The sequence below is a fragment of the Leiobunum rupestre genome, chromosome 5 (assembly GCF_980474605.1).
Source record: "Leiobunum rupestre chromosome 5, qqLeiRupe1.1.hap1, whole genome shotgun sequence".
Classification (NCBI taxonomy): Eukaryota; Metazoa; Arthropoda; class Arachnida; order Opiliones; family Sclerosomatidae; genus Leiobunum; species Leiobunum rupestre.
Genome location: NC_143388.1, coordinates 26,168,581 through 26,179,009, shown reverse-complemented (window position 1 = coordinate 26,179,009; position 10,429 = coordinate 26,168,581). Strand labels below are relative to the sequence as shown.

The following is a 10,429-nucleotide window of genomic DNA, read 5'->3' as shown; positions in this document are numbered from 1 at the left end:
TAAATTTGGGTATAATTAAAGAAAATATAGGCTTAATAATTTAAATTTGGAAAATATTTGGGAAAGTTATATAACTTCTATCTTAGACTATCTCGATCGGGGCAGGGATAATTAATTATCTCTGATCGGGGCCGCTGCTAGTGTAATAAGAGACAGATTCGGAGTGATTCTCGGTTAGTCAAAGAGGAAAGGAAATTTTTTACTGGAAAGCTTGTTTAAAAAAAAATACCAATAAAATACGCCATTTAAGCTTTACCTCTTTTCTCCAAAACAATTTATATGTTTATATAATTTATTAAATCAGGAAACTATAGAAGTATACACTTGGAATGTCTAAGGTGCCATTGGGACGGTGATACGAAAGCGCGTCGAGAAAAAGGCGGGGCTTAACTACGTCAAGTTTAAGACGTAATACAATTTGGGAATGTACGATATTTTCAATGGCGTACTATCTAGGAGGATTCAATTAAACCATAGAGTAAGAAAGGTTTCACAAGAACATTTCGCGTGTGACCCCCCTTAGCTTTTTCCTGTATAACCGGCGGCGCGAGACCCCCGACTTCGTTAATGGTGCGAACGGCCGCGCGCCCAGCGGATTTTTAAGAAAGTGGTGATCACGTGCATATTATTTTCAAACCCATATAGTACCTCACGTGTATCACATCTGATTTCTAAAACACGTGCTAATAAGAATAATATTTGAGTCCTTCGAATTTGGTTCGCACCAGCATTTTGATATACGTGGCGCCCTCCCGTGCTGAGACTTTACACGAAATGTCCTTGTGAAACCTTTCTTAGTCTATGATTAAACCTGGAGTGGTCGTCTCCCGTTTTAGGCGGGGCAGTAAAAAATTCACGGACATGACAAGTATCGCCATCTATCGTAGAACCTTTACACTTTTAATAGGCTTTTCGTCTGCTAGTTTTTCTAGTCCCATGTTTTTAGTAGGAAAAGACAATGAATTTTAATATTCGAAAACTAGCAGACGAATTTTTTAAAAACATGTAGAAAAGGTGGCGCTAAACTCGTATGTCCGCGATTCTGGCTCGCGCTGTGTTGAGAGAGAGAGGGGAGCTCGTAGTGGGGGGATACACTTTTCTATTCCAGGGTACCAAGTTTTCATATACCTAGGTACTATATTGTACCACTGTACCAGAATTAGATTAGAAGAAATTATCATAGAACCCACTATGGGTGCATTTGTCTCACAGAATCAGTGGTAGTTGGGACTTTAGTTTGTGATATTTCAAACTTGATCAATTTTAATTATAATTAAATTATGAAGTAAGTAAATTTGTATTTAGGAATTTTGGCATTAAAGATAAATAAAAATGGTATAGAATACTGAAGCATATGTTTTAAATAACGCAGTTCTTGACTGAACAAATAAACTTACATCTTTTTTTTTTATATATTAGTAACTTAGGTAAATAGGGGTCATCCCAGTCCCACCCATTGAGTTGGGAATAAATAGAGGTACAACTAAATCTGGCTGGCGCGGGACCAATTTCGTTCAATAAGGAGACATATTCAACTTTATCGTTCTACCGTGGCGGCATCTCTCTCTCTAGTGGTGGCAACTATATTGCAATTGAATTTTTTTCGCGAATCTGATGCGAAATTGAAATGTATGATTTCTCGTAACAAACAAACCCTTGAAGTTGTTTAAAAATAACTTTATTCTGTCAACACGATCCTTTTTAACTCAAGTTACGGTGAGTTAGCTAATAATTATTTATTTTTAGCCATGTAACTTTACAAAATATAGATGGCGCTACCACCTAATTATAAAGATGAATTTCGTACAGTCTTATCAGAACAGGTCCCGCGAAACCATGGCAACCGAAATCGTAATTGTAATTCTAGCAGTATTATTCCCAATTCAATGGTCCCACCCTTCCATGTCTAACAACACTTAATATCTAAGCCTTGTAAAACTTACGATATAGCAGACGATATTTTCATCTCGTTAGCTCACGTTAGATGGCGGTATCGTTACCCAGCGTCCCTCGAGAATCTTCTCTCTTTTTGAGGGGGGATGGAATTTTCAACGAGAATGAAACTTACCGCCCAGCAGTGGCCTAAATAGCGCCCCCGCAGACCCCGCGGCGCGGGGGGGGGGCCGAGAACTAGTGGCCCCCAAACGTTTATGATTAAAATCGGTGCTATTTAAAAGGGCCCCGAGTTGTTTTTTGCGGGGGTGGGGGGCGGGGTTCCTAGTTACGCCACTGCCGCCCACGCTTTTGTAAGGCATAATAGGCATTTGCGTTTCCAGAATTTCAGGCTCTGGAGTCTGTAGTGAGAGTACATATTTTTCGATAATTGAGCTAGCGCGTACGATAATGTTCGATAATTTTTAAATTTGCTGAAAAACTGCGACTTTTAAACATAAGATTTCAATCTATTAAACTTTAAGTGTTATTAAGAATTTGGATTTCCCGTCGGTATTTCACACAAAATTCAAATTTACCACCTGTGCTCAGGCGCACGATAATTTATTTCTGAATTCGATAGTTTTTTGGATATGGTACAATAATTAAAATTTCAGGCACTGGCAAAATCAATTGGGCAAAATAACCGGTAACTCCTGCTTTCAGTTTTTGCACGGCCAACTTTGATGATGTGTTTTTTTAATGAAAATGCATAATCAAGTTGGATGTGACGAGAAATTGAAAGTAGTCTGCTAACATTTCCTCTTTGCCCCCCCGATGTTATGTGTATTTAATAATACGAAATATAACACGTTTGTCCCAAAATTATTTGAAAAACACGATATTATGCAATATTTTAATTGTGATGTTTTTAAAGTAAGTTATCAAATACTCAAATTTATTCAATAATGCGTTTTTAAAAATTCTATAGAGGAATGTCTTTGATAAGTTTGATTAGGCTCTAAGCCTTTGGTAGTGGGCGTAATTAATTGTTAAAATTTACTTTACAGTTATAATGCCTTTTTGATCCAATTTTAATGCTAAATGGCTGCTATTCGTCATTCTCTTCAACGTGACGTGTTTCGTCCTAATGATGAAAGATTGGTAGGGGTTGTCCATGTTGCTAAAGCTAGTAAAAAGAAGAAAGCAAGTTTTTTATGCATAGCTGGTAAGCATCTGACTATATGAAGCGTACATTTAAGATGTATAAATTTTTTATCTGCAGTTAGTATAGAAAAGCCTGTGCAGGTTACAATCTACCAAGTAAAGAAATCTGATAAAGATGTTTATAAGAAAAAGTCATCTTGGCCTCTTAAAGATATTAAAGTGGTTGATGGAAAAGACAACGGCACTAAAGTAGCTTGTGTATAGTCTATTCTTACTTGCATAAATCTGAACAAAAATAATTTCAGGAAACTGCAGAGTTTGAAATAGTTTTTGAAAGACCTTATAAATGGTTAGCTAGTAGTGTGCAAGAGAAAAATGGTTTTATCAGCTGCTTATGGAAAGTCTGTGCTCAGTATCCACCACGACAAACGCCTACCTTCGTTCATATACAGAAGTCAATTTTAGAAGATGTTGTTCAAATCACTGATACCATTAAAGCTACTGAGGAGCTGGAAGTTGGAGTTGAATTGATTGACTCTGAAGATTATCAAGCTCTCACATCAAGAGAAGAAGCGGATTTGGAACGTCTTATGACTCAAAGTGAATTTGCAATTTGCAATGCGGAAGCTTTTACAGAACAGTTAGCTAGAGAACTGGCAGAACTTGATTCTGTATGTATATTAAAATTTCACTAAGACTTTTGCAACCCTTACATCTTACAGCATCTTTTCGCTTAGATTAATATTCACACCATCATGGCTTCGGAGCAGAGAGTGCATAAATTAATGTTTATATTGCAATCTGCAATTGATGAAGCTTCCCGCCTTGAAACACGACTTGATGCATATTGCTCCCTATTGAAAGTAATTGTACCAGAGATGACTCAAATTATTTAATCCTTACTTTACTTTAATTTTATTTTCAGAATGTTCAAGATAGCGTTCAGAGAATGGAAGAAAAAGATAGATTTATTCAAATACAAAATTCAAATAATAAACGTTTATGTGAAGAACTTGATAACATAGTGGTAAAAACTAAATATAACAAAATTCTACATTTGGAAATGTAAATGTACTTAATGTTATTAGACGCAACTTGATTTACCTTTTGAGCATCAAAATACGCTTTTGACAGGAGATTTGAAATCACATGATGGCATTGCTAAATTTGTGTTGGCTGTTAAAAGCTTGCAAGATGCCATGAATACCCAAATTCATCCAAGTAATTATGCGTTCACCCTAGAAGTCAAATGCTTGCTATAATAATTTTGTCAATAATCAGGTCTTAGGGAGATGACAGCAGTTCAAGAGCAATTCAGGTTATTTGAAAAATTGAGAAGCAGCTTCACTACCAGACTATCTCATCAGTTAAACAACATGTTCGTCCATTTGGTAATTCCTTTCTGATTTAAGCTTGCGATTCATTGTTTTAATATTATTTTTCAATATATCAAGGGCAATGAAACTGGGGAAACGTTAAACTGGTCAGGTTCCCAACAGTTGACGCTACCAGTACATAGCTATTGCCATGAAGAACTTACTCCGTACATCGAACTAATGCGTTGGTTAAAACAAGTGGATCCTAGTAGTTACGGGAAGCTCATGAAAGTCTACATCAATTCTTTGAGCAAGCAATATGATAGAGAAATACGTTTCTTCTTTGAAGTGGCTAAAGAAAAAATATCAGGGAAATATGGTAATGATAAAGATGAGAAAGATAAATATTAATTTTATTACGATTTTGTTCAACTTAAACTATCTTTTCTAATGCTTTAGATGTTACGGGCAAAACTACCAGGGCTAGACAGGCTTTATTAGGGATGGATCCTGAACATTTTGGTTCTGATATGGATCTAGCTGAAAGAGAGGCCTTCGATAAGTTATTAGATAGAATTCTAAGTGTACTGGAACCAATATGCCTTGCAGAGCAACAGTTTTGTCTGAAATTCTTTCACTTAACCTCCGATGTTCATCCTTCATCTTCCCTTTCCAGTCAGGTTTGTTTTTCTTACACGAATTTCAAAAGTATTTACCTCTCAAATGATTCTAATACATTTTCAGTTATCCGCGGTTCAAGCAAGTGTCTTAAGTCCAGCACCTAGTCATCAAAGCTTGAGTCGAACTAGCAGTGAAGAATTTTTAATGGCTAATCAAAGAAAAGAGTAAGGCCTACCCTCGTCTTACCACGCATATTTACAATTTAATTTATTGATTTTTTTTGTAAAGCAAACAAATTAATGAAGAACTACGTCGAATGATGGGTGAACTTTTTTCTGGGCTAGAACCCGAACTAATGAACTTTATTGCCTTTTATGATAAAGTTGATGGCTTGTAAGTCTTTGTTATTGAGTTAGTACAAATTTCTTTCCATTAATTATGTTTTTCTATAGCTTCTCTACCTATTTATTGGTAAGATTGAGTCAACATGTAATGTCGGCTCAAGATACAGGATCATTTCTTAGTATGACATTTGCAAATGCCCTGGTGCAAGCTAAACGTAATTTTGATCGTTTTATGGTAAATATTACATCAAACATATTACTATTTGTTTATTTCTCTTCTTTTAATAATTGTTACCTTCAAGCAAATGCAAATTCGTTCCATTGAAGAGACGAGAGTCGCAAAGAAATCTAAATGTGGAATTTTGCCATTCGTTCAAAATTTTGAAGTTAATATTATTGTCATATTTAATCCTTTTATAAACCTTATATTGAGTTTTTTTTCTGGTTTCAAAAGGAATTTGCGAAACAAGCTGAAAATATATTCAAAAACTCTGATAGAAGAGCTGATTTAGACCGATGGTATATCAAGCTGATGCACGCAATGTTTGAAAATATTGGCAAAATAGCAGTTGAACATCAGAAAACCCCTCACGAAGTAGTTCTGATGGGTAATACCTATACTTTTTCCATGTATTCTTAACTTTTTCGTAGACTTGTTAATTTGTTTTTCCCCCATTGTAGAAAATTTTCATCACATCTTCACGCTACTTTATCAATTAAAGATTCCTTGCTTAGAAAATGAGAGAAAGGAAGCCAAACAAAAATACAATGAAGCTTTGCAGGCTTATGTGACTCATTATTTTGGAAGACCTTTGGAGAAGTTAAATGTAAATTTCTAAATAGTTACAGAATTGGTCTTTTGAGAGAAAAATCCATCTAACTATGCTTCTAATGTTCTGCACTTAAAACATGTACCTTCACCGGCTCCTATTGATTTTATGAAATGGTGCAAGGCGAAATACATCAAAGTGCATAATAGTGATGGACCAAAACCGTTAAGATATCGTTATCGGTTATCGATATCGCCATTTTGCCGATTAATCGGTTAACGTGTAAATTATCAATTTTACTCTATACCGATATTTTCCCAGTATTTTAAACTGATATTTTCTAAAACCAGACAGAACGCGCCACTAGTTGATTGGAAGATACTCAAAATTGATATCGGTATCGATTAAATTATGATATCGGCGTACACTAGCGCCTAATGTCTACCTTTTTTATGATTAGGCAGCGTAATACATGGGGTCAATTTTGGCTCATGATGCGGTGTTTTGTCAGTTTGGTGGGAAATACAAACTGCGATAGTGCATGTTTAATTTTTATGGTCCAGATGGCTACTTCTCTCGGGAGGCATATTTTAATTTCTGATAGTATGTTTAATTAATTCTGCGGTTTTTCTGGTTATTAGCAATTTTTTGAAGGGGTCGAAAGTAAGGTTGCGCAAGGAGTTAAAAGGGAGGAAGTCAGCTATCAGCTAGCATTTAGTAAGCAAGAATTGAGGAAAGTTATAAAAGAATATCCAAATAAAGAGGTATATTTAAGGTACTTTTTTTAATTTTAGGCATTTAACTATGATTTGGTTTCAGGTTAAAAAAGGTCTTGAAAGTTTGTACCGCAAAGTTGAAAAACATTTATGCGAGGAGGAAAATTTATTACAAGTATGAATCTTATTATTTTATATTGTATTTAGTATTAATTGAGAAACCCACAGGTTGTGTGGCATTCTATGCAGGATGAATTTATCAGGCAGTACAAGTATATCGAATCATCGATAAGCAGCTGCTATCCTGGGGCTATGATAACTCTTGAATTTTCTATCAATGATATATTAGATTTTTTCTCTGATATTGCCAGATCGCATTAAGAAACATTGCATGCCCTGTGAAAGGAAATTTTTTATTTAAAGTATGTACAAAAAGAAAAATAATTTAAGTCATTATCATCTCTAAATCCTCTCTAAGAGGATATTTTGTTCCATTTTGGATATTGCATTAAATACAGTCTAGCTAATTCTTCGTTTATAAAATTTCATCACGGTGTAAGAAATGTCCCAATCAGAGACTAAGGAGAACAAAAACACTATCGCTAGCGGTGTTAGTGGATATAGCAAAACTTGAGTGCTTTGTAATATAGGGACAGCTGAAATTGAAAAGATGGCAAATTAGATTAATGGTAATACTATTTATTGGTTATTCCAATACATACCACTATAACCAAGGAATGTGATATAAACATAATATCCAATGGCTATAAGCCAAAGAGAATTGCCAATTAAAAGTGGGAAAAATGAGGTTGCATAATCAGAATGCACTATAAAAATTAAACTGCTTTTAGTATTTATATTAGTTAGGCATGTGCGAGTACTAGATTTTGTTTGTGTACTCGCTCAAGCTTTAGTTGAAAAGCTCGAAAATGGTTCAAGCATCAAATCGAGGCCTAGGTTTAATTTTCGAGTACTCAAAACAATTATTCTTACCAAGGCACTACTCCGGAGCTTTTAAAAATGGTGGGAAAAGCTAACAAAATTCCCTTTGGTCTGCCTAAAGATCTTTTATTGGGTGAGGTACAAGTTCTAGTTGTTTCTGATTGATCACTGATTTTAAATGTAGAAAAGGAAACCAAAACCATAAGTTACATAACGTAGGGTGCCCTAGATGTTTATTGTCAGTTGTTTGGTGGTGCATCAGTGAACTATTTTCTAGTTGTAACCCCTTGTATGGCCAGTTTTTAATTGAGACTTCACAAATATGGCTTCAAATAAACGTAAAAGCTCTGGCAGCAAATATTCTTTTAATGAAGAAGTAGTAGAACCTAGTGATAGAGCTTTCATCCTAATTATTTGAGTACTAGAAACCCCCTTTTTTAGGCTTAGCCTATAAGCTCGAAAGCTGGATAAAATTTTAAAGCTTGGCTCGAAACCCAAAAATCAAGGCTCGCACATGCTTATTAGTCCTTAAATCTCTAAAGAAATTTACCACTAAACCAAATAAGTTGAAAAACATGCAAAATGATTAAAAGAGGGAAGAATGCATTGAGATGTACGTCAAATGCGTAGCCCCATTCCACATCTTGGTCTGTGCATGATGGTTTACGCAAGTAACGGTTGCTTAGTATCCTTGAAAAAAATATTTTTGGATTATTGAGTCAAAATGTGTTAGCTTCTATTACCACAAAGATGTAGCAACGAGCAATCCAATTCCTACGCAGTCAATACAGATAACCCACATAAGAAATTTTAGGAACTCGAAGAAATTAAAGCCAAGTACGATGGCAAAACCAACTGAAGAAGCTGTAAAAAAAAAGCATTTTAGATATAAAATTATTAGGTAGATATATTTAGCTGTTCTGGAACAAAAGGTGTACACAACTATTCGCTTGATCTGGTGAAGAGAATTACTCTACACCCTGAACTATTCGTCAAGGTCAAAGTATTATGGCTACGCATTTTACTACTTAAAAGTAAGAGTAAAATGACTAAACTGATAAAATAATCTGCTACAGACAGCCGTAATGGGAAAAGTTTTTACTCTCTCAAACTATTTGCCAACACAACAAGTAAAATGACTTCAAAGGTTACTCTTTTTACCCTACAGCAAAATCCCAGAACATGCTAAAAGTATCCACCTACTCCATATTCATCATATCATACCAACTAGCCAAAAGCTAAGTAAAACAAGAAAGGCTGGGTCATCTCTAGCAAACTGATCCTTTGTTTCTGCAAATGGTAAAAAATTTGTTGTTAAATTTGTGTTGATATAAATGACAAATTTGTATTACGTTTCCGGTATTGAAAGTTGCGATACCTAGAGGATTACATTGTTTTATTAGCATTTAAGCAATTTCGATATGTATGGGACCTTACACTTTTTGGGGTGCTAGGAATAGGTACAAAGTTTGCCAAAAGGCAAATTCAAAATCCATGTGTCGAAAATGAACAAGGCGGCGCAGGAATTTATGGCTTTTCGCTGTGGCTGAATGCCTTTCCATTCTATTTGGAGATGGTATTGGAAGTGGGGATGATGAACCTCTGGAAATCATGTTTATATGGTATCTAGGATCAAAATAGAAAAGATACAAAACTTTCCTCCTTTTTTAAATATTAAATTTATTTACTTTTTATGTTTATTAAAACCAGTAAAAGGAAACTTCAACTAATTAAGTTGCTGTCATCACATGGGAGCAGCCATTTTTTGATCATCTCACGCGCAGTCGCATTAATTTTTTTTTCTCGCGCTCTTTTTCAAATTCGTTTTTATATAACCATTTCTAAAAGTTAGGCTTAGCAAATAAATATATATTAGGTATATATTTTACAGAGTATTCGGCTTCGCGGAGTAGCCGTTTGCTAGTCGGCGCGCCCTCTACAAAGTACGGGGTAAGAGGCATCGTCTAGCGGGCGGTAGGGTTGTTTTTTGTAGCTATGTCTCAAGTCTATGGTCTACGAAAGTGTCGTCCTCTGCGTAAGGATGACAGTCAAAAGTGCCAGACCTGTTTCAAATATGAATGTACTTTGAATAAAGGCACTGGTTTCAAGGATCTGTGGATTCGCTGTGAAAAGTGTCTGTACTGGTACCATGTTGAGTGTGCCTCGATACAATGTGTGGTGGTAGACAATGAGAGGACAATTCCAGGCGATGTTCAGGACTCTTTTAAATGTATGAAGTGCTTTTCAACGGACGAAATAGTGTCTCCAAAGGATGATGATGGTACCAGCAACGCCTTAACGCGCCCCATTCGACAAGACCGTACCCCGGTAGTGACCCCAAGGAAGCCAGTGCTTGGGGAGGTGGCCGCTATTGATAATGCTGAAGGTGGTATGGTCGTGAAAGAACAAGGCGTGGTCGGTTTTTCACTTGACGTGCTGCTAAATGGCATTGAGTCTATGTTGTCGTCGAAGTTTGCCATACTGGAACACAGAGTGGCGAGTGTGGAGACGACTCTGGTAAACGAACTGGAACGACGGGATAGAATATTCCAGGCACGGTACGATGCACTTGAGAAAAGACAAGATGATCAAGAAGAAATGAATAAGGAACTGAAGATTCAAGTCGAAAGGCTACAGATATCAATCGATAATATGCAAGTTCAAGATCAACAGGCGGAGAC

General features: G+C 35.9%; 2 protein-coding genes across 2 annotated transcripts; one reads left to right on the top strand and one right to left on the bottom strand.

Annotated features, from left to right (window-relative positions):
- The first annotated feature begins 2,684 nt into the window (after positions 1-2,684).
- Sec3 (exocyst complex component Sec3) lies at positions 2,685-7,333 on the top strand. The gene is made up of 19 exons (XM_090174716.1): positions 2,685-2,808; positions 2,943-3,100; positions 3,158-3,288; positions 3,345-3,710; positions 3,777-3,902; positions 3,965-4,066; positions 4,128-4,260; positions 4,321-4,430; positions 4,494-4,734; positions 4,815-5,035; positions 5,100-5,200; positions 5,265-5,369; positions 5,429-5,555; positions 5,623-5,706; positions 5,775-5,928; positions 6,002-6,147; positions 6,732-6,854; positions 6,910-6,981; positions 7,035-7,333. Exons 2-19 carry the CDS (start codon positions 2,977-2,979, stop codon positions 7,185-7,187), a joined length of 2,619 nt encoding a protein of 872 aa, XP_090030842.1. The 5' UTR covers positions 2,685-2,808; positions 2,943-2,976; the 3' UTR covers positions 7,188-7,333.
- Unc50 (Unc50 RNA binding protein) lies at positions 7,031-9,518 on the bottom strand. Its single transcript, XM_090174717.1, has 8 exons — positions 9,437-9,518; positions 9,186-9,374; positions 9,101-9,126; positions 8,973-9,038; positions 8,492-8,612; positions 8,299-8,438; positions 7,529-7,633; positions 7,031-7,462 (listed from the first exon to the last, which is right to left on the bottom strand). The coding sequence occupies exons 2-8, from the start codon at positions 9,359-9,361 to the stop codon at positions 7,326-7,328; spliced, it is 771 nt and encodes a 256-aa protein (XP_090030843.1). The 5' UTR covers positions 9,362-9,374; positions 9,437-9,518; the 3' UTR covers positions 7,031-7,325.
- Positions 9,519-10,429: the final 911 nt, after the last annotated feature.

Bases quoted from the DNA above. Each gene is read 5' to 3' on its own strand.
- Sec3 (XM_090174716.1), top strand. From the start codon at position 2,977: ATGGCTGCTATTCGTCATTCTCTTCAACGTGACGTGTTTCGTCCTAAT. The intron at 4,735-4,814 runs GTAATGATAAAG...CTAATGCTTTAG, and splicing joins AAAAATATCAGGGAAATATG to ATGTTACGGGCAAAACTACC. The intron at 5,201-5,264 runs GTAAGGCCTACC...TTTTTTGTAAAG, and splicing joins ATGGCTAATCAAAGAAAAGA to CAAACAAATTAATGAAGAAC.
- Unc50 (XM_090174717.1), bottom strand. From the start codon at position 9,361: ATGATTTCCAGAGGTTCATCATCCCCACTTCCAATACCATCTCCAAAT. The intron at 9,127-9,185 runs GTAAGGTCCCAT...GTAATCCTCTAG, and splicing joins TTCCTAGCACCCCAAAAAGT to GTATCGCAACTTTCAATACC. The intron at 7,634-8,298 runs GTAAATTTCTTT...TAATTTTTATAG, and splicing joins TCAACTTATTTGGTTTAGTG to TGCATTCTGATTATGCAACC.